Source organism: Mastomys coucha, unplaced genomic scaffold, assembly GCF_008632895.1.
Source record: "Mastomys coucha isolate ucsf_1 unplaced genomic scaffold, UCSF_Mcou_1 pScaffold15, whole genome shotgun sequence".
In the NCBI taxonomy this organism is placed as follows: domain Eukaryota; kingdom Metazoa; phylum Chordata; class Mammalia; order Rodentia; family Muridae; genus Mastomys; species Mastomys coucha.
The window spans coordinates 5,969,806-5,993,854 of NW_022196897.1; the positions used below are offsets into that span (position 1 = coordinate 5,969,806).

At 38.9% G+C, this 24,049-nt stretch overlaps 1 protein-coding gene across 12 annotated transcripts in view; it reads left to right on the forward strand.

The window, feature by feature from the left end:
- The window catches only part of Mllt10 (MLLT10 histone lysine methyltransferase DOT1L cofactor), a 140,836-nt gene that overhangs the window by 95,809 nt on the left and 20,978 nt on the right, over positions 1-24,049 (forward strand). For 10 of the 12 annotated variants that reach the window (XM_031369092.1, XM_031369093.1, XM_031369096.1 and 7 more), the window contains 3 exons: positions 2,544-2,588; positions 3,416-3,448; positions 17,307-17,485. In XM_031369092.1, coding sequence (XP_031224952.1) covers positions 2,544-2,588; positions 3,416-3,448; positions 17,307-17,485 — 257 coding nt within the window. The remainder of the gene's footprint in view (positions 1-2,543; positions 2,589-3,415; positions 3,449-17,306; positions 17,486-24,049) is intronic. The other 2 variants (XM_031369094.1, XM_031369095.1) reach the window with 1 other exon arrangement.

Genomic DNA, 24,049 nt, shown 5'->3' on the forward strand with positions numbered 1-24,049 from the left:
TTTTTTTTTTTTTTGATATGATTGTTTTAAATCAGTAAATTACCTGATAGGTTAATATGCAAATACTTTTATGTTATATTAAAGTTACTAAAATTATAAAATAAAACAATTTTACTTAAACCTCAGATAAGTAATCTTCCATGCTTCTAATGCAAGCTTCATAACTAGAGCAGAATAATTTCTTCTGATAAAGTTGGGGGCGCAGAGGCTTTTGTAGAAGCTTGGTACATCGGCAACTGCTGCTGAGTACTTGGTGTGTGCCAGGCACTGCAGTAAGCATTTACGCAGTAAGTATTACCTAATATCTAGGAGAAGAAAAAGACATAAAAATATTTATAGCTCTAAGTGCTGAAGCTACATTCCTGATTTGAGAACAATTTTGTTATGAAATTCAACAGATAATGTAATAGTCAGTAATCTGTAACCAATGGAATGCATGAGCAAATTTAAACAAATTATATAACATTGTTCTGATATAAAAAAAGTTAACTTTTCCTTTGGGCTAAATTTTAAGTTTAGAAGTCATTTATTATCTAGAAGTCCTCCCTCTGCTCCCCAGTGAAGTAGGAAGAAGCCAGGAATGGTGGCACATTACCTTCGTTCCAGGACTAGGCAGGCAGAGGCAGTTGGAGATGTTCAAGGCCAGTCTGGTCTATGTAGGAAGTTCTAGGTCATCTTCAGGGCCATACAGTTGAGACCCTGCGTTAAAAGTGCTGTAATCCCTTCCCTTCCCTTTCCTTTCCTTCCTTCTCTGGCTCTGTCATTTTTAATGATGGCTTGAGAAATTAGTAATGGTGACATTTTTGGAAGCACTGGTTAGATATGGACAGCTGTTACAGTAGTTTAGTGAGGTTAAGTGCTGTTGGTCATGTTTGTTACTTTCTCTACTGACAGCATAGTGCTTTGAATGTAATGTGAAAATTGCCTTTTTAATGTGGAGTTAGCAGAGTAGTAAGCACTGAGCCTAGATCATGCATGTGTATACACTCCGTAGCATCATCCTGTGTAATTGTACGTGCCCTTCAAGTGCCTATAGTTAGGCTGCAGTACAAGTCATTGTGTTTGTAAAGTTTATATTGAGTTGGAAAAGACTATGGAGTCATACTTTGGAGTAAGAAGAAAAAGTTGTTCAACAATATTTGCAGAAAAGAAAGTTTTTTTAAGGGATGAGTCTAATGAAGTCACAGTTGGAGCTGGTGATGATTTTGTTGACGGGGTTGGACGTGTTTATTGAGTGTGAGATACAGGGTGAAGAAATGGGACATTTTGGACTATTTCAAGGTCTTTATTATTATTTCTCAATTTTTTTAATGGAAGACAAAAACAAGTTGCCTCATTCAACCTATATTAACAATATGTTCTGTGTTTAAGAGCACTAAAAGGTTTCTTAAGAATCCTACAGGTACTTTGTTTAATCCGGGCAGGGCAATTGCTGCTGTTGTTATTATTATTAGGATTATGTCTATTTGATTTTGTTTGTGTTAGCCAAAGCTTTCCTGGAACTAGAGAGATCTTTTTGTCTCAGCTGCCTTGAGTGCTGGGATGTGCCACCATGTCCATCTTAATTTAATAGTACGATCTGGATTCGTTATTTCTTGCAGATTAACTTTTAGGTTATGAGCACTTACTACCTGTTTGTCCTTCCCCCTAATTTTTTATTTCATGTGTGTCAGTTTGCAGTTATGTGTTTGCATATGCCATTTATGCCACTTTAGTGCCTGGAACTGAACTGAAGTCCTTTCTACAAGAGTGGCAAGTGCTTTTAACCACTGAGGTTGATGGTTTAGCATTATTTATTGCAGTATAATGTATCCTTTTCCAAATACATAGTTCCCTGTTTTTAAAAAACAGAAGCCTCAAAATCATTAATATAATGCTGATAAAAATACTATTTGTAAAATAAGATACTTGGAGGTTGGTCTTAGTGCTGCAATTCTGTGGTGGTGATAAGTAGTACAAAGGTAGATTATGGAAAGATACTTTGCAGTTAGTCATAGAGGCAAGGTCTTGAAATAAACAGACAACTCAGGACCACACGCCCTGCTCCAACACGCTTACAGTTTCTGCTAAAGTGAAAGATTGCTAGTGATCAACTTTCTAAATAGTCCTGTCAGAAAGCAATTTAAGGGGAGAAAGGAGCTGATTTCAGCTTACACTTTGAGGTTACAGTCTTGCAGGGTGGAGGAGGTTAACCAGGGAGTTCTGCTAGCTAGTCAGAGCAGAGAGAAATTGATGCTTGCTTTCTCCAACTTATTCTCAGGCACTTCCTAATGGACTTGATATGTGTAAGGCCTTATATGTTTTTCTTATTCTTTATGCATATACATGTGTATTCTTGAACTACCTGATTAATATTTGTGATAACTATGTTTTTACCCCTTATATACCAAATACTAGAATATAATTTTTGTTTTTTTCAGGTCTGCTTTATCTTGTGAAGTGGACTTTGCCATGAGTTCCCCCTATTTTCTGTCCTGTGTCTTTCTTTGTCCTTAAGTGTATAGCAATTTCTTCCCTGATTTCCCTTTCTTCCTTATCCACAGAAATTTCCATGCAGTATCGCCATGATGGAGCTTGTCCAACAACTAGTAAGTTGTACAGCTGGGTTAGTAACCTGGGCTTTCTGGCTCTTAATTCAGTACCTTTTTTGATGTATTAATGTGTATACTTTGGAAGGTCTTAAGTTTTGTTTTCCAAAATGCATTAGATTTAATTGTATAGATTTTTTTCTCTTATAAAGATGCCTCTTATATACTGCTTTTTCTTGTGTTTAAGATCTGTATTATAGTCAAATACTGCAAATTTTAACTATTATTGTTTTTTTACAATGGTACTTATGTTTTAGAATTGTGACCTCTGCCCATGTTGACATGCTGTTTTCAGTATGTGGGTGCCATTTTGCCTTAATGTAAATATGATTTTTCAGTATTTATATATTAGTTATATATTTGGACTTCTGTATGTGTTGAAACTTATCAAAGTTTAGAAGGTGAAAATAAAAGTTTGCTAGGGTTAAAAGGCATAATGAGATTTTATTTTATAACTTCTGATTGTGCTTTAAGGTTGGTCAGTATATCCTGTAGAGATACTATGTAGATGACTAAGGAGATACTACTGTGTTGATATCATTTTTAAAGCAATTTTCAAAAATATATTAAGCTAAAGAAAGTGCCACCATTGTGACAGTGCACCTAACATATTCTCTCAGTTACTAGGCCATGTGTTAGTAAATGAATACATGTTATTTAAGGAGCTATACTATGGAATAATGCACAAAGCTTTTAGTTTTAATAATTGAAGCAATAGATCTGTCTATACTGAAGTTTGGTTAAGCTGATTCATTCTGTGCCTGTGTTTTTCTTATGTGTGTTTGAGAATGATCTTAACCTGACGTCCTTTTTTCCTTACTTAAAAGCCTTCTCAGAGTTGCTGAATGCAATACACAATGGTAAGTTTTATTAGCTCTTCTCTGGTGGTTCACTTATCACAAACATTGCCTGTTATCAAAAAGCTCAATTGAAAGTTAGCATGGTCTACTGATTCCATGATATCTAGTGCTGCAATGAGCCAATTAATTGTTCTGCACGTCAGTAAAAACTCTGTAGCCTGCCTTTGGAAGTGTGATCAGTCAGTGAAGTTCATCAGTCTGGCATTTATTGTCTCTACGTTTCTGAAAGTTCTATGCTTGCATATAGTCTACTTCTTTCAAGATCTTTCTTTTTTTTCTTTTATTTTTTTAATTTATTTTATGTGTATGAGTACACTGTAGCTGTACAGATGGCCATGTGTGTGACTGCTGGGAATTGAACTCAGGACCTCTGCCAGCCCTGCTCTCTCCAGCGTAATTCACTGTAGCTGTCTTCAGACACACCAGAAGAGGGCATCAGATCTCATTTCGGGTGGTTGTGAGCCACCATGTGGTTGCTGGGATCCGAACTCAGGACCTTCAGAAGAGAAGTAAATGCTCTTACCCGCTGAGCCATCTCGCCAGCCCCAAGATCTTTCTTAATGTATTAGTAATTACAGGAATTACAGTTAAAAACAACACAAACTTGCTTTTAACCACACTGTAGAATGTGAGTTTTATTTTTTCAGAAAGTTTTATTTTAATACTTTATTTCTTGTAGTGAATAAGTATTTGAAATTGTGTCTATTTGGGGACCAGTTTTCACAGTGTAGTCCCATCTTCTGTTTCTTTGGAATCTAAGTCACCATATAAGGCAAATTCTGTCACTCTGCATTTTAACAGTGTTATTATAATGATGGTCATTATTGCAGAGTGTGTGAAGATTTCTTTAGTTTCTCCAACTTTTTGTAATCCTTTTGCATTAATTTTTTTTAAAAAAATTACGTTTTATTTGTAAGTGTGCATGTGTGTACATTTTGAAGAGTGCGTTCTCTCTCCTACAAGTTCCCCAGATGAAATCAGTTGTCCAGTTTGGTAGTGAGTGCTCTTACCTGCTGAGCCATCCTGCTGACCTTGAAAATATTTCTTCCCAGTATTAATATTATTAATGTGGGTTTTAGCAGGTGAGGTTGAGAGAAAATTCTTATTTGTGTTTCCTTCATACTGCATTACAGAGAACAGATGTGAATGAGCCTTTTAAACTGTAAATGTGTGAAAGATGGATTTCCAGGAAATGATTTTTTAGTCTATGATGACTTTTCCTTTTTTCCAAGTGTAGGTTTTTTCTTTCTGTTGAAAATGTATTTTTAGTCCTACAGATTAAAAAAAAATGCCTACCAATAGAGTAACTTTTGATTTGTTGTGTTATTGGTTAATCCTAAAGTCAGGTTAACCATACTATGGTAGACATTTACCATTTTGTCTCCATTTTTACTTTAAAAATATGTGTGCGTGTGCACACACTGTCATGTCTGTGTATACGTATACGTGTGTGATGGGGAGGCACTGTATGTAGAGGTGAGAGGGCATCGCAGGTTAGCAGTTACCAGGTCTGTGCTGCAAGTGCTTCCTATGTAGGGTGTGCCTGCCTGCCTGCCTGCCTGCCTCCCTGCCTGTGGTGTGAATGTGTGCACACATGTACTGCAGGTGTGTGTATTTGTTTTTGATGGAAAGTTCCCGGCTCCTTTTTTCATAGGATGAGTATGCACTCATTCTTCTGTTGCAAACTTTCATGTCAGGAAGACATTTTTTCTATTTACTTGCATTCCAATCTTTAAGATGAGTAGTAGTGTTTTTTTCTCACTGTTACATAGCCAGTTCCTAGAATCTTTTCTCTTTAAAACTGGAATACTGTTGTCTTTAAGCAATGTCTTGTCTCTTCTTCCCAGCTCTGCAAGACAGAATTGGGAAGCACACACACTCCCTTTGTCATGGTTCTCCATTTACAGAGAGGCTTCTAGATGTCCACCATTATGTTGTTAGCTGTTTTCCATAGATGGCACCTTATATCAGGTTGAGGAAATTCGGTTACTGACTTGATCTTCTTGTTTTAGGTCACTCAGAATTCCTTTGTGTGTGTGTGTGTGTGTGTGTGTATGTGTGTGTGTGTGTTAGTTTTGTTCATTGTATATTTAGTGACATTTTTATTTCAGCCACATTAAGTACTTGGTCTGTAACTATGGAAATGCTATTCATAGTATTTTCATCTAAACATTCCATTACTCTTCTTTCCATATAATCCTTTTTGGATTTTCCCCTCCTTCTCCTCCTCTGCTTCCTCTCCCCCTACCTCCCTTCCTCATTGTTGATAGGGTCTCATGTAGTCTGTGTAGTTAAGGATGACCTTGACACCATAATCAGTAGTCCAGCTTCTACTTTTCCAAATGCTGGAATTATAGTTGGGGGCTCTGTGTCTGACTGTATTCTCATTATGTCTGTTCCCTTCTTCATGATGCCTTCTGCATATGTATTGCGAGAAGGAAGGATCAGATGTTGTAAGGTACACAATACCCTTAAATCATTGATCCTTAGCTTAAATTCTTCTAGATTAGTAGGGAGTGAAATAAGTGTTGTGACTCAGAGAGTGGTGTCAGTACTTAAACTCATTATTTTTCACATCGACAACACTTTATCAGTACAAGAATCTGGAAAATACAGAACCTTCTTACTCAAGACTCTGCTCCATTTGATAAATATACATTAAGTTCTTTCCATGTAGTATTATTAATTTTTTTTTTTTTGTAAAATGCATAGTATAAGTGTATCCTTCTTTGGTGGGATGCAATCTAACCATGAGAGAAATATGTTTATTAATAGCATTTTGAAGAACTAGCATTAAGATTTTGTGATCTGCAATAGGAAAGAGTTCACAGAAAAGGAAACTTACCTTTGATGGATAAGCTGTGCTGAGAACATAGCATTTGACCTGTCTGCTTATAGCAGTTATCTATTTCGTAGAGCTAATCTGTCTGTCATTTCCAATCTTAGGTACACATTTAGCACAGGTAGTCAGCCCCACTAACGTGTGGCTATGGAGTCTGCGTTAGTTATTTTCTGGGTGGTTTGGTAAAACACCATAGCAAAGAGTAACTTTGGGAGGAGATGATTTATTTCAGCTTACAACTCTCAGATGCCAAGGTATTATCCAGGAAAATCAGGGCAGGTATTCAAGATACAAACTGGAGGCAGGACCTAATGCAGAAACCCTGTCAGAGCCCTTCTTACTGGCTTGCCCTTCCTGAGCACCTAGGAGCACTAACCCAGGGGTTGTACCACCCGCTATAAGCTGGTCCTTCTCACATTAATCGTCAATCAAGAAGATGCTCCATAGGCTTGCCCAAAGTCCATTGTGGCTGCAGCATTTTCTCAATTGAGGTTTTTTTCTTTCTAAATGACTGTCTTTAGTCAAGCTGACATAAAACTACCCAGGAGTCAGACTATGCAAGGTGCTTATGATAACTGATACTTGATTCAGAACATAAGAAAAATAATAGCATTAACTTCTAAATCAGTAAATCCAAATAGTTGATTTTTGAGTTGGGAAAAGCATAGTAGACTAGTTATATAGGAACGCTCTTTTGATCATTGCCCATAAAAATGAACAAACTAGCCGGGCGGTGGTGGTGCACACCTTTAATCCCAGCACTTGGGAGGCAGAGGCAGGCGCATTTCTGAGTTTGAGGCCAGCCTGGTCTACAGGGTGAGTTCCAGGACAGCTAGGGTTACACAGAGAAACCCTGTCTCAAAAAAAAAAAAAAAAAAAAAAAAAAAAAAAAGAATTGAACAAACTTAATATCAAGACAGAAACCAAATAGAATTTTGTTGATAATATAGCCAGATATTATGGGGACCCAAAGAGGAATATGAAAGTCAGCCAACCTCCTATCTGCCTTCTCCAGAAAACAAAAACAAATACACTTATAGTTGTCAGTGAATTGAATAGCAGTTTCTGGGGCTGGGGGAAGGAAGGCTATTCCCTAGCATTTAGAACATACAACAGTTAGACTTGTGCAGAAAGAGGACTGTAGCCAGTTCATACAGTGGCGATGAGGGACAAACTCTTGTTCGTAATTGAAAAATTCTGCTAGAGAGGACAAAGACATCAGATTAAGTTTTATTTAACCTGCTTTGGATTTTTTTTATAAAGACAAGAATTAACAGTTTCTCAGGCTGGTCTTGGGTTTCTAGACTCTAGTTACTAGTCTTTCTTGGCCAGCCTCTCCAGCACCTGGACTACACACTTTACACAACCGTGCTGTGTCCCCTTTATCTTAGAGTAGTGAAGCCTTCCTGCTGAGAGGGAGGGGAACTTGTAGAGCAAGGGTCTCAGATCCAGAGAAGGCGTTTTGATGGCCCAAGCACCTGGAGCTGACGGGAAGACTGGCAAGTGGGAAACTGTAGCAGAAAACAAGAAATAGCTGTGAGAACATCTGTGCAATGTGACACTTTAGTTCCGAAATACCCACTCTAGGTTTTTTTTTTAATTATTGTTTAGTGAATTTTATTGTGAAATTTTCATACATCTTGTGCTCTTGCTTATCCTGCACAATTCTCTGGCCTGGTTCTTTGCTGTGTGGTTTCCTCTCCCTCTCCCAAGTCCTCTTCTGCTTTCATGCCATGTACATTTTATTATCCTGCTCGTCCCCTGCTCTCTAATTATTTTCACGTTTATGTATCTATGCCTGTTGTGTATTTGCCCACACCAGGAGGCACATAAGTAGTGGGTCTGGGTCTCTCCTAGACCCTAGGTTCTAGAGATTGGAAGCAAGTACTTTTATCTGATGAGCCATTCTTTTAGTTATTCTATTACTGTGAAGAGACACCATGACCAGGGCAACTTATAAAAGAAAACATTTAATTGGGGGACTGCTTACAGTTTCGGGGGGCAGGTGTCTATCTATGACCCTCATGGCAGGAGAAGGCATTAGTCATGTGGGTTTGGTGTCTTAGTCAGGGTTTCTATTCCTGCACAAACATCATGACCAAGAAGCAAGTTGAGGAGGAAAGGGTTTATTGAGCTTACTTCCACATTGCTGTTTATCACAAAGGAAGTCAGGACTGGAACTCAAGCAGGTCAGGAAGCAGGAGCTGATGCAGAGGCCAGGGAGAGATGTTCCTTGCTGACTTGCTTCTCCAGGCTTGCTCACCTTACTCTCTTATAGAACCCACGACTTCCAGCCCAGGGATGGCACCACCCACAAGGGGTCCTACCCTCTTGATCTCTAATTGAGAAAATGCCCCACAGCTGGATCTCATGGAGGCACTTCCCCAACTGAAGCTCCCTTCTCTGTGATAACTTCAGCCTGTGTCAAGTTGACACACAAAACCAGCCAGTACATTTGGTTAATTCCAGATGTACTTAAGTTGACAACTCAGAAGAGCCACCACAATAGGTTCATTATTTCCTGTTCACCCCATCCCATTGTCAAAGTCAGGCTGTTTGCTTTTTGAGGACAAATATAATAGAGACTTTTTTTCATTGCATAGTATCAAATCTTATAAGCTTTTTTCTAACATGAATTTTTTCCCTTTTTGATGATTAACTTGCAGAATAAGACATGAGGTAATGTAGAGACCCATTTCTTGCTATTCTTCATCAAGATTTTCTCTAATTCTTAAAATGTTCGGTTTTGCTCTGAGTCATTTCACAGTTTTCTGTTTTGTCCTTGACTTTATCCTGTGCCTGTGTAGTTTGAATGCTTGTTCTTTTCCCCGAGCCTCTCCCTCCAATTCTGATCTACCCCTGGCTTTCTCATGCGACTGCTGCTATTACAGATTACACATTTAATAGCTTAATGAACACACTTTAGCTTTTGTTTCTTTTCTTCTCCTCTACTTTATTCATATGAAATAAGTTGGTTCAATTGGTTGCTTTTGTTGTTTTGTGTTTGGACTTTGACATGGCTGAAGTCTAGTATATTTAGTAGTGAGTATATCAGGAGATTCTAGAAAGAAAGCCACATCCAGGCTCATCCTGGTTCCTGTTTGCAGTTATAGTTCTGAAGTTAATTTGTATCTACTGGCTTTCACCTCCAGCCCCAGCGGGGGCTCACAGGGTCTTTTTTTTTAATGGTTTTGGATCTTTATTTGTTTTACAGCATGGAAAAGTAAATTAAATTCTCAGACTTTCTCTACCTTTCCTTTCTGAAGAATCTGTTTTACCTAGGATTAGTCACTATTGCTGTGATAAAACACTGTGACCAAGTTGGGTAGGAAAGGGTTAACATTTCCACATTGTAGGCCACCATCAAAGGAGGCTAGCCAGGACAGGAATTCAAACTGGGCAGGAATTGATGCAGAGGCCATGGTGGGGTGCTGCTTACTGGCCCAGCACACCTCTCCCCCCACTTTAATGGAATGTGTTGCTATTTCTCTTTAAAAAATAAAACAAAACAAAAAACTTGTGTTTTCTCAACCCCAAAGTTAAGTTTGTCTTTTTTTCATTTTCCTCCTTTTTTTGAAGAACAGGTAATTCAGTGATGAGCTTTGTGTGTGCATGGTAGGTGGTTCGTCCTGTATCTTGGTATATTCCCATCTTTCTTTTGTGTCTGTCTGTCTGTCTGTCTGTCTGCCTGCCTGCCTGCCTGCCTGCCTGCCTGCCTGCCTATCAAAGTTAAAAATTCCTTCATTTTTTATTCCTGGTACTACTACCACAATTTATAGGGCAGTATACCCGGTGTAATGAAAATAAAAAGACAAAGAAAGCTACAACAGATAAAAGTCTCAGGAATGTCTGTCTGATTTGACACTCCATTGCACTTGCTTGCAAAATGAGGCTATGATGATCCTGAACAAGAAGGCTTCCTGTTTAAGCTGCAGTGACTTTTCTGACTATGGATCATCATTCCTTCAGATTTTTACAGTTCCTCTAATGCATTTGGGATAACGGTCTCAACATAATCTCTAGCTTTCTCTTGCTAAGAAGTGTAGCCTGTTTTTGTTTTACTTTAAGACCTTCTGCTACCATAGCTAACCACTTCCATCACCAGATCCATAGCCACCACCATAGTTACCTCCAACAAAATTTCCTCCTTCATGGTAACTATCATATCTTCCTCCACCACACGTCTACCATCCTTGTTTCCATATCCCGGTCTACTACCCCCATAACCTCCTCTACTGTGTGACCAGGACCACCACCATAGTTGCCACCATTGCCTCCCAGTCCATTCTATCGACCATCACCACCTCCATAACTACCTCTGCTGCCACCACCTTCACCAACGTAGCCTCCTCTTCCACCAATGTTTCTTCCACAAGCAAAGTTTCCTCCACGACCCATAAAGTTGCCAGCTCCAGCTCCATGACCTCTGTGATCCAGCAGACTGCATCTCTTGTTTAGAAAGGGCCTTTTTCACTTCACAATCATGCGCATTAATAGTGTGGTATTTTTGAACAATTTTATCAGCTGTGTCGTCATCATCTAAAGTTACAAAAGCAAATCCTCTCTTTTCCCACTCTGCCTGTCTTCCATAACTTCTATGGTTTCATTCTTGCCATACTTTTCAAAGTAGTCTCTTGGGTTATATTCTTCTATACCATCTTTAATACTACCAACAAAAATTTTCTTCACCATTTAATGGGCACCAGGCTTTACAGAATCTTTTTTAGAAAAACAGCTCTCTTTGGTTCCACCACATGCCCCATCAACCTTGTGTGGCCGAGCACACAGTGCAGCATCCACCTCTTCAACACAAGAGTAGGTCACAAAACCAAAGCCTCTGGAACGTTTTGTTTGGGGATCTCTCATTACCACACAGTCTGTTAGTGTGCCCCATTTCTCAAAATGTTCTCCTAAGCTCTGGACAGCATCTGTGGTTTCAAGGCTCAGACTACCCATAGACAGCTTCCTGCGCTCTCTGCTTCCTAAGACTGGGCCAGGCAGTGGTGGCACATGCCTTTAATCCCAGCACTTGGGAAGCAGAGGCAGGCGGATTTCTGAGTTCCAGGACAGCCAGTGCTACATAGAGAAAGCCTGTCTCGAAAAACCAAAAGAAAAAAAAAAGATTGTGGGTCAATATGTCACTGCCATCCACGTATCTTGCTGCATTATCATTTCTGTTCTCTTCCTGATCTTCAGAGTTCTTTCCTAGAGCTTGTGTGATGTAGGATTCAGTTTCATTGAACTCAATGAATGTTAGTTTGATTTAGATAAAAAACTGTAAAACTTGTAAAAAAAGATGGAAAGAAAATGATATTCAACAGAGAACAGTGGTGGTGGAGGGGCCAGAGGAATGCTCTTGCTGAGTACTTGTTTTATGTGTTATTCTTGCCATGTACATATACACAACAAGTGGATTCCTGGTGCCTGCGGATGTTAAAAGAAGGCATCAGATTATCGGGAACTGGAGTCATAGGTAGTTGTGAGCCATTAAGTTTGCGTTGGGAATTGAACCCAGGTCTGCTACAAGGACAGCAAGTACTCTTCTAAGGCATCTCCCCCTCGCCCCCCCTCACACACCTCTATTTTCTTTTTAAATAAAAAAGGTAGATACAGAAGATTTTGAAGTTCTTACTCAAGTGTTTATGTCAGGTTGCGAGTGGAAAGTAGACATCTCCCTGTAATTTTTATTCCCATGAAAGGAATATTTTGCAGCATTTTATAACAAAAACCAGTTTCACAAATGGCTCCAAAGCAGGACTAATAGCTTACACTTGGTTTTGGTAATCTATATAAACATCCTAATGCGATAGCAAAATGATTTAACTTTGAAGACTAGAGGACTTTATCCACCATACTTTTGCTTCTCAGTATTATACTTTAGTGATTATTGTTACATATGGCTGAATGGTAATTTTGGCTTTCATAGTTGGCAAGGGCATTGGTGGATGAGAGTAGTAATACTGCTTATTTAACCTAGAAATTTTAAATTAGCACTTAAAATGCTAAAATCCCTGTAGCTGTCCTTTGGGTGATCCTATGAGTTGACATTTCTAAAACCTTTAAATGGGCATTTCAAATTAAGGTAGCTTTTTGTATAGTAATATGGAGACCCAGAACACTTGATTAATTTTGATTGTGATCATTTAGCTGAGAACATCAGACTCAATTTTTATCTCAGCCAGAAGTTTGTCCTTAAAAAGAACATGTACTGTTTGGATTTCAGTATGTACCTCCTAACTTTAGTCTTTCAGATCTGAGCATTGACTATTATGTGTGTGGTGTATTTTCACCTTCAGAATTTGTAAGCTGTTAGGGCTAAGGCAATTGGTAAAGTATATGCTGGACCCACCTCAGTCAGATCCCTGGTACTCGAGTAAAACTCAAGACATGATGGCAGCAGGCATTGGAATCCCGGTGCTGGGGAAGCATAGAGAGGATTCTAGGGTTGCTGGCAGCTAGTAATGTTGAATCAGGGAGCTCTATACTCTGTGAAAGAGTGTCTCACAAAAAGGTGGAGCACTATATAGTATTGACTTTTGGCCTGTACATACTAGCCAGAGCATGCACACTCAACAAACATATAAGTAAGCAAAATCTGCGAAGGTCTAGCCAGTCAGCATTTTATATTTTTAATATACTTGGAAAAGTAGTGCAAGCATTTCATCAACTCTGAGCCTTTAAAGTTTTGCACAGTGCTTTTTTATTTTCATGTCATCCCTCATCTCCCCCCATTTTTGGAGGCATAATTTTACTCCGAAGCTTAGACTCATCTTGAATTTAAATCCTTCTACCCCTACCTCTGTGTGACTATAGACATCACTGTGCCTAGCTCTACTAGATTATAAATGCTTACTGTGATAATAGTAAGGTAAAATTCTTTTTGCTGTTTTGTATATTTTGTTATGGAAAGCTAACATTTGTTGAATAAACTGGAATACTCCACATTCAGTATTATAGGCTCCAGCCAAGTGTCTGACGTTAAGAACACTTCTGCCCTTGCAGAAAGCCGGTGTTCAGTTCCTAGCACTCACGTGGCATCTTACAACCACCTGTAACTTGGGGTCCAAGGAATCTAGCACCTTCTTTAACCTTCTTTGACTCCTGCACACATGGCACACATGCATGCACTGCAGCACACATGCATAAATGCCTTTTTCTCAGTCATCTTTTGTTTATAAATATTCACTTTGCTGAAAGTGCTGTTTTTTTTCTGTTTAACATGACCAAACCCTTATGTCATGTTTTTGTGTGTGTGTGTGTGTCTGTCTGTCTATGAACATTCGTGCCTAACGTTGGGTATCTTCCTCAGTCCGTTTACACCCTGTTTTTGGAGACAGGACCCAGGGCCCTGAGATTTGGCTAGACTGACTGCTCACTCCACACTTCCCTACTGCTGGGATTACATGGTACTTGGCCTTTACATGGGCTCTGGGGATTGGACTCAAATTGTCGTGTTTGTATGGCAACCACTTTACTGATGGGTTCATCTCCCAAGCCTCTCAATTTGTGAAATGTTGGTCCATGGTTTGTCGTTACACTTTACTGACTTTTTATTCTGGCTTTTAATGATCATTGGTAGATGTGTTTGACGCTTTCTTCTGGGGTTTCTTGAATAAGATCTCTTTGCTTTCTTTCTTTTTTCTTTTTCTTTTTTTTGTCTTTTGTTATTTTCGTACATCTGTCTTTTGAATAATGCTCCATAAGGTTTTTTTCTGTGGTCCTCTTCCCTTGATCATTCTGAGAAATCCCTAGGTGTTGTAATTTTTGTTTTTTGGTTTTGACCATTGTCTTCATGTGTAGGAAAACCCTGTATTATTGTTATGGACAAGATGGGTATGAGTGAGCCACACAGTATGTGATAATAGAAACTCTGGGGGGTTAAAGTAAGAACACCCTGTCTCCTGTCTATAGCTAGCTAGATTGTCAGCATTTCACAAGATTACCAGCTACTTTTAATAGATCCTATGTTGGTTTTTATTTGCTTTTGCTTTTGTTTTGTTTTGCTCTGCTGTTTGGTTTTTTTTTCACCCCAAGACAGTTTCTTTGTATTGTTGTGGTTGTCCTGGGCCTCATATGTAGAGCAGGCTGACCGCGAATTTAGAGAATCACCTGTCTCAGCCTCCTACAGACTGGGATTAAATGGTACATCACCACTTCACCCAGTTTAAGTGTTCCATTTTCAAATAGAACCTAAAAATTTAGTTTTCTGGACAAAAATTGTGCTTTTTAAATATTCACTACTTAAAACTGTCATCCATGGCACAGGACAGCAGAAAGTCAGTTTCAGAGTTCACAAGATTTGTGCATGCTGGTTTTTAAAGATTTACTTAAACGTGCCCCTTCGATTGTGCATGTAAATGTCACCAGCATAGGTGTGAAGGTCAGAATACAACTTTGTGGGGTCAGTTTTTTCATTTTTCTTTGATGGGTTTTGGGGATTAAGCTCAAGTTATTAGGCTTGTGTAACAATGCTTTAGCTGGTAGGTCCCCTGCTGGGGAAGGTGAGGACACCTGGGCTCTGTGCTCACCTGTCATGTCTAGATTGTGCAGGAGTCTCCAAGATCGTGATAATCATCTTGTGATTCACAATTGTAGTAGGAAATGGTCTCTACTAATTCTGATTAAGCTTGTTTCCTACTTAATTTCCATTTTTTTCATACATGTACACACACATCTTTAGATCTAAGTTCCCCATAAGAGGAAATATGCAGTATTTCTGAGTTTAGCTTATTTTTTTTTAATATTATGATACCCAGTTACATCAATGTTTCTACAATCTTGATTCCACCCCCACCCCCTCTTTTGTGGCTAGCTATAAATTTTTTTGTGTGTGTTGCTGGGCAATGGTAGTGCAAACCTTTATTATTTCTACCACCCTGGAGAGGAAGGCAGGTGGATTTCTGTGTTTGAATGCATCCTGTCTATAGAGTGACACAGTGTCCAGGACGCTCAGTAAATTTCAAGGCTACACAGAGAAACCCTGTCTCAAACCCCACTGCCCAAATCAATTCCTTATGTATATGTGTATCACATTTTCTTTATCCATTCATTTGTTAATGAATGTCTGGGCTTATTACTTTCTTGGCTTTTTGGATGGAGCAGCTATGAACATAGATGATGGAGTATGTGTCTCTATGGTATGCTGACTTAGAGTCCTGTTACTGTAATATATTCCAAAGTGGTTGTATAGTATAGGTAGATCACCAGATAGTTTTCTTAGTTTGTTTTTTAGAAATCTCTACAGTGATTTCCGTAATGACACAAGTTTACCTTTCTATCACCAATAAGTAAGTGTTCTCTTTCCCATCCTTGTCAGAATTTGTTGTCATCTGTTTCCTTAATGATACCATTGTGACTGGGACGAGGTGTCACTTTCTTTACATTTATGTTTGCTTGGATGTGAAACCTGTTAGCTGTACGTAGAAACCAAATACTCTTTACCCTTGCTGTTCTGGCTTCAGGGATCTTTCACCCCACTTACTTGTGCTTAAGAACTATTGAGGACTGTGCGCTTTTTTCAGCTCTAATTCGTCACCAAGTACCATGAACTTTGCAGTGTTGACTGGGTTTCTGTTCATCAGCTCTCAGTTACTGCAGCCTGCTGCTAGTGGGCTGTGCTTTCCATGATCCCAGGATTGACACCAGTCACTGAATTACTCCTGTCCATGGAATAACATTCTTACTGTTGCTGGGCATTGGTTTTCTTGCTGTATGTATTGCACAGGTCTGTAGGTGGTGCCTACACATTCTTGCTCTTTGCCAGTTTCTCCCACACCCCATCCTTCTGGATTGAGTAGTGCTCTTAGACACCTGCTGTGGAGGTGCTGTTCATTTCAGGGAAGGGAGATAGCTACTCTTTGTGTGCATTCGCCCCACCCTACCCAGGACAGTCTCCAGTGTCTTTCATGGGTCACTGTAATTCTTATTTCTGCCAAGTTTCTTGAAAGCAGAGACCATATATCTTGAATAATGCTACCCAAGGTTTAGAATAATCTCTGAGAAACAGTGAGTTCTCATATATTTGCAGAATGAATATATCATTTTTTTCTCTAGAAACTGTTTATTCAAAAATGATATTTTAAAGTAAAGCCTTTAAAATGTCCTACTTCTCTATTTTTCTGTTTGAAGGAGGTGGTAGGTATTTTTATAAACATGAATCAATATTTTTGTTCTTTAGAACTACATAAATCCCACTGATAAGCCAACATAATTTACTAATTATTATTACTTCGTAGAGATATAGTGCATGTGTACGTGTGCATGTGTATGTGTGGGTGTGTGTGACAGACAGATACATACATACATACATACATACATACCTGTATACATACGTGCAGGAGCCAGACCTGTCTCCTGCTTCTCTTCCTAACTCTTCTAGATGGAATACCATATACATCCTCATTTCCTTTTTCCTTGTGGCTTTACCTGACAGAACAATGAAAAAATAAAGTCTTTACTAAGTTGTCATCATTTTCTTGTCCTCCATGTTTTCAGAATTGGAAAGTGGCTGCTACCTGGTCTTCCACGCCCTGTTTACTTAGAAACGTGTGACAGTCCTGTGCCTGCTTCTTGATAGCTGTTCTTGCAGCTGTAATGCATGAAGGCCTTTTATTAGTGGAATCAAAATTAGTCCTATCATTTCATACATTGTAATCTTTCTAGAGCAAATTTTCTTTCCTTTTTCTAGCTTCTTGGTCATGATTTCTAGGGTTCTAAGCATTCTGGTTTTAAAAACATAGCCTTCAGTTGCTTCATTATGGAGGCCTTTGGTTGCTCTTAGAAATGCCAACAATGCTTAACTGTTCACTTGTTTAACAAAAATACTTGCTAAGTAAAAAATGACATAGGTTCTTCTCTAAACAAATGCTTTATGGAAAGCTAGTGTTAGTTTTTTTTAACATAGTTTTTAAACACTAATTAAAATTTACTAGTAGGGAAGGGATCAAGGAGAAATCTTGTCAGACCAAATTGACTGCTAAATTATAAGATGCTTAAATAAAATTTCTTTGATTGCAGGTATTTATAACAGCAATGATGTAGCTGTCCCCTTCCCAAACGTGGTGTCTGGCTCAGGGTCTAGCACTCCTGTGTCTAGCTCCCACGCACCACAGCAGGCATCTGGGCATCTGCAACAGGTCGGGGCTCTCTCGCCCTCAGCTGCGTCATCTGTGACTTCTGCTGCTGCTACCACTCAGGTATGTTATAGCTCAGAGGCAGCCTTAGCTATTGGAGACATTCTCTCCAACAAAAGGTCAGGAATACAGGAAAAAGGAGGAGTCAGTTTAGGGCTTTTGTGGGCTTTTTTTTTTTTTTTTTTTAAAGACCATTTAAAACTGCACATATAGTATTTGGAAACCTTTTGTCAAAATCATTTTAATTAACCTAGGAGAGGATGTAGAAGAATACATGACTTCTGGCTGGAAGAATGGCTCATTTTGTTTTAGAGCATGCACTATTCTTGTGGAGAACCTGAGTCAGTTGTCAGCACCCACATCTGCTGGCTCATATGCACCTGTAAATCCAGCTCCAAGGCAGTTGGATTCTTCTGGCCTCAGTTGGCATCAGCACTCATGTGCACACACCCACCCATAATACACATAATAAAATAATAATAATAAAAGCGAGTATTTAAAAATCCCCAAATGTAAAATGACTCTTCTCCTCAAATATATATTTTTAAAAGATGAATGATGCCTTTATAGACTGCAAGTTTTTCTTCCTTCTTTCCTTCCTTCCTTTCTTTCCTTTTTTTTCTTTCTTTCTGTCTTTTCTTTTTCTCATGGGAGATAAGTGTTCACAAATAAACATTTGATTACTTTTCTCTCCTTTGTGCTACAATCTGATCTGTAGGTTGATATGCAGCCTTGTTTATAGGATTTTTAGTTTATTTTCCAGTTCTTAAATTCAGTGTCCCACCACTGATCTGCATCTTACTCAGCCCTCAGTTTTTCTTTTTTTTTTAAAGAAAGTTACTTTAAGATGGGGACTCAACTGAGTTGCCCCAGGCTCTTTGAACTCATTCTTTGGGCTAAATAGGTCTTGCACTAGTGGCCTGCTTTTTAGACTTTTGAGAAACTGACATTGGTCAGCTCTGCTAGGTCTGGCAATAGGAATGTTGCAAAGACAAGAGACAAATAGGAAAAACCATATTCTTGTATCTTATTTTTATTTTATTTATATGAGTACACTGTAGCTGTCTTCAGACGCACCAGAAGAGGACATTGGATCTCATTAAGGATGGTTGTGAGCCACCATGTAGTTACTGGGAATTGAACTCAGGACCTCTGGAAGAACAGTCAGTGCTCTTAACTACTGAGTCATCTCTCCATCCCCCTCTTGTATCTTACTAATAAGACAAATAATTACATGTTTTGGAAAGCCATATAAACAGACAACTCAAACGGCAATAATAGTTCAAGAGTCCTAAATTACACACACACACACACACACACACACACACACACACACACACATACACACACACAGAGACATACACACTTTGAGTTATTTGTGTGAGTGGATGTGTGTATTTGTCTTTAATGTATGTGCGCACAAACCAGTGTGCATGTTTAGGTGAGAGACAACTTGTGGAGTTATCTTTCTTCTTCTCTACTTTACAGATTTTGTGGAGATTTTGTGGGTAAGGAGGGAAATGCCTGTCATAGGACTAAAGTGCCTTTGCCAATTGAGCCATCCTATGCAGCACCCCCTCTTCCCCTAGTGTTTTAAAGCAGCAGCCCTGCCCTCAAACTGATTGTGTGTGTTCATTGGCCAGGCTTTAAGGTTTTGTACGTTTGTGCTACCACACCCAGCCCACTTAACTCCGTACTATCTTATTTTCATATTTTCAAAGCTCTAATAAGAAATACTTGAAAATTTTAGAAAACTTGCTGTAGGTTTTAAATCACTAGTTTGTCTAGCATGCATTCATAAGTTGCTGTATGGGCAGGGCCATTGCCTAGCCTGTGTGAAGGCCTAGGTTTGGGCCTCCGCGCCAGTTTTTTTTTTTAAAGACTAAATCAGTACAAACTTGAGCACAGTTTCAAGTAATATAGGACTTTAGAATACATATGCATTTTCTTGGTAGTTTCTGTAAGCTGTATTATACACTGTTAGAGTAGCATGATGTGTATGTTTATGAATAAATAATGCTATCCCAGATATTAGAGTGAACAGTAGATTAGTAGAAAGTCAGTGGTGTGGTTCATTGTGCCATCTTTGGACATGACAACTGACTGTTTGGTGAAAGAGGCTATCTTGTGACTTTAAAAGGGTTTTCTTTAGGTTATCTCACTAGACAAGCAGGGTGAGGGAAGTCATGGGGCTGGGCCAGGGAGAGTGAGTGAGCTGTAAAAGACTGGCTAGAGGGTAGTTGGACCCTTGGACCAAGGGTCACATGAACATTTTCAGTGTGTACTTGCTTTTCTGGTTTTATAAAACTGTTGTAATTATTGTTGTTAGTTCCAGGCTGAATTAAGTAGAGCCTCATTTCTTATTCATTATGTTGGTGTGTTTTGGGCTTGTATCAGGGAGTGTGGTACATGGGAGAAGTGGTAGTGAAGGGAAATGTAGGGCAAGAAGGAGAAATTCACTAGTTAGAACTAACCCAGGATTCGGGCCAGCTACATTCTTTATTTTATTTATCCCTTTTCCATGCTTGAATAAGATGGATCTCATGAACATACACACAGACACAGTTTGATTCGCATGCTACATGCTGAGAAGTCTGTGTCCATGTTTCTGCCTTGAAGCTGAAGCCTGTTTGGTCTGGCTTACTCACTGCTGTAGCAGCTGCCAGTCTCCAGGCGACTGAGGCACGTTGACCTCTCAGTTGAGCTGAGGCAGATCTGCTTCCGTTTAGATGCCTGAGACCATAGCAACGGTGTTGAGTGTGAGATGTTATAAACAGGGAAAAGAGACAGAAAGTTTGACAGACTTGTGAGAAACACTGAAAAATGGTCATTGTGTCCCCTTCTCTCTATTTTGTGGCAGCATTATTTCAGCTTAATCTTTAGGTAATTCTTAGTCTACTTCATGTACAATCTGTTGTATGTAGGTAGTTACTTATACTTTGGTCTTTTAATTACATATGATTTAAAACAGAGCAATGATAAAAGGTAGACAGTGAAAGTTATCAGTATTTAAAATATGATTCTAGATGTCTTGTCATAGTTATTAAGAACTGTGCAAGAGACATGGAGAGATAGCCCAGTGGGTTAAGAGCACTGACTGCTCTTCCAAAGGTCCTCAGTTCAGTTCCCAGCAACTACATGGTGGCTCACAACCACCTGAATTGGGATCTGATGCCCTCTTCTGGTGTGTCTGAAGACAGCTAAGCTACAGTGCTCTCATATAAATAAAATACATCTTTAGAAAAAAAAAACCAACTGTGCAAGAACATTAAGAATCTTAGCATGTGCAAGGGCCAGAGTTCACTCACCAGCACTACCAAAAAGAAAATAAGATAAAACACCTGTCCCCCCCCATACAGGTGTGTGCATTCCCCCCCACCCCCACCCCAACTCCCTTCAGCAGACAGATACTTAAAAATGTGCATAGAGAATAGAAATGTAAATGATGTTTGGCCAGTCCTTCCCGCCATAATTTAACAGAGTCAGAAGTTTAGTGGCTAAGTTGGAGCTTAGAACAGAAGTTTAGGGGTCATTCTTCCTCTTTCTGATGCTTGTGCAGGTAAATCAACAGCCTTTATTGGGATGCCTTAGAGATTGTCACCCAGGAAGGGATGAAGAAGGCACAGCAGCCAGTGATAGACATTAAAGGCACAGCAGTGGTTGGTTTGTGCTCTTCGTTAGAAAGAGACATTTGTAATGTCTCCTTCATAAAAACTCCTTCATAACCCAAAGTATTAGACCTCAGCTTATTTGATATATTGTACTTGTTTTTAAAATAATTTTTCTTTTACAAATAATTGTTATAAATATTCAGCACATAGGCTATTAGGAATACAGTACTCTTAAATGTAATCTTTACCCTTACACAAGGTAAAATATTATGTGGAAATGCTGTGTTCTTTCTAATTTGATCATATGTAAAGGACATAAATGAGTTATTTTAGGAGTGCCATTAACTTTTCATATTGCCCTTCAGATTCCACTATTTTCTCCCTAAAAGATAAGTGATAACATTGATTAGACATTAACTAATTAGGAAACCTATTCAGAATTAGTTATTCTGCCCAATTCTCTGTGCCATCAAAAGTGTTCAGTAATGGTTTAACTGCACTTTAATCTTCCTACTGTTTTTTGGAGACTCAGTTGTGATACATTTCAGTATTAGCCTAATGTATTTGGAACACATTAAGCTTGTAACAATTAGGGAGCAGTTTGGGGCATTGAGTAATGGAGAGTGATGCCATTGAGCCTGACAGCCTCAGTGGTCGGCCTGCTCGGGGACCAGAGAGTCGCTCACACTTGCTTTCGGCTCATCCTCTGGGCGTTAAAGCATCACTGATGCTAGCTGACTCAGAAGTGGGGTTTGTTCTCAGAGCATGTTTCAAAGTTTGAAGTTTGAATCATTGTGAAGGATAGATAAAGCTTGATTCATTCAGGTTGCCTTACAAAAAAAACCTCTCTAGCCAAACATGTATTCTTAATTTTAATATATATCATGAAGCATTTTAATTCTTAACATTTTTTTTTTTTTGAGACAGTCCTGCCATATAGCCCTGAAGCTTAAAACTCTGTCTAGCCCAGGGTGGTCTGCAGTGTTTGAATACTATCCCATCTTGGTAGTGTTGAGATTACAGATGTGACCCTGTACTCAGCAGTATTGCTATATTATAATAGAGTCTGTGGGTGGAGTATTACTTACAGCAGAGCACTTATGCTATCTAATGTTTTTTTGGGAATTATTTTCACTATTGGAAATTTGCCCAAATTAGTATTGGTATGAAGTTGACAATTTATCTTATCCAAATTCACGGGAAACCAGATATGACAGGCACGGCAGCAAATTCTTGTCCCTCCTAAGTCTTCTGGTTCGCCTAAGACGCATCTCTCCCTCTGTATAGCGAATGGCTTTACACTAAGCCCAGGGTCACCGTTAACCAGAACCTTAAAATAGAAAAGATAAGCTTTAAGTAGGTAGATTAAACCAGAAATAGAAGTTTGATCTTAAGATTTTTTTTTTTTAAATGATAGCCTAGTGTGTTTAGGAAATACTGTTTTATTTATTTGTCTTGAATTTGAATACTGCCGGAGGTAGTTGCTTGTGTTTTTTATAGCTGTTTAATATATTAAGTTCATGAAGCATTTTTTTTTTTTAAATCTTAGGCAGTTATTTAAAAGTAAGGTTTACTTCAGTAATTGATCAGTTTATTTTTAATCTTTGATTTGTTACTTAGGCTGGCCTTGAACTCTCTGATGCTCCTGACTCATGCTTTTTACCTTAAAATGATACGTCCTATAGAAACCAACCCGGGGCAGTTTACAAGCATTCGTGTACAGAACATAAGTACCTTCCTACCTTTCTATCCAGCAAAATTAATAATTACACTTTGTCTTTTGAAAATTTACTCTTTTTTGTTTGTTTGTTTGTTTTTGTCTTTGTTTTTTTGAGGCAGGGTGTAGCCCTGGCTGTCCTGGAACTCACTCTGTAGACCAGGCTGGGCTTGGTATTCTTCTTTTTGAGGCAAGATCTTCCTATGTAGCCTCAAACTTGTAATTCTCCTGCCTCAGCTTCCTAAATAAATAACTATTTTTAAAAAAATAGTCTTTCCTAGTTTACAATAGGCCATTAGGCAGGTCAGTCATTGTACAGTACTGCCTTTTGTTTTGATGTTTATATAATAGGCTTACTGGCTGAAGGTGGAAGAAAATGCCATTCTCTTAATTTGAAACTATCAAGAATAAATATGAAACCCTTGGCACAGCAGCAGGGGCCCCTTGTTTCAAAAATTATTTCTAATAATAGTTGGATCTGCCTGGGCAGTGGCTGTCCACACCTTTAATCCCTGCTCTCAGAAGGCAGAAGCAGCCTGGTCTGCAGAGTGAGTTCCAGGACAGCCAAGGAGAAAGAAACTGTCTTAAACAGCAAAAAGAACAGGAGAGTTGAATCTCTTAAGAACTCGGACTGAAAAGGTCTTTCTGCTAGCAAATTATAGAACAGAGATGACAGCAGAGGAAAAAGAGGGCCGACAGGCTGAGTGTGACCTCCTTGCACTCGTCTTCCCTCCCCCCCTGTCCCCTGCTGTATGCAGGTCTCTCCTGCTGGCAGGGAGCTTCTTCACAATAAACTGTCTTTCTCCTTGCGATTACTTTTCCGCACGCCTTGTTAACCTTTTAAAAACTGTGTCTCAGAAATAGAAGTTCCATGGAAAGAACTTAAATTTTAGTGTTGGAGGCTTGTTTATTGGTGCCCTATAATGTTGATGTATCTTCAGCTTTTTTGTTCTTGCTTATTTTACAAGTAGCTAATATTCCTAAATGGTTGCTTTTGGAGAGGCAAAATCACTTTTCAAAAATGTTTCCTTATATAGCTTTATCCACACATATGAAATAGCACACATGTGAGAGTCAGCATGACTTGGAAAAGTCACTTCTCCTTCCACTGTGTGAGTCACAGGAATGGAACTCAAGTCATCAGGCTTGGTGGCCTTCCCCTTACCCACTGAGCTATCTCACAGTCTTAAGAGTGTCATATAGTTTAGTTTATTGTTTTCAGTAGCCATGCTATTACATACATAGTAAGTATCCAGTGTTGATCTTTAAGTTGAAGTTCACTTATCTCTCACTGTGGAC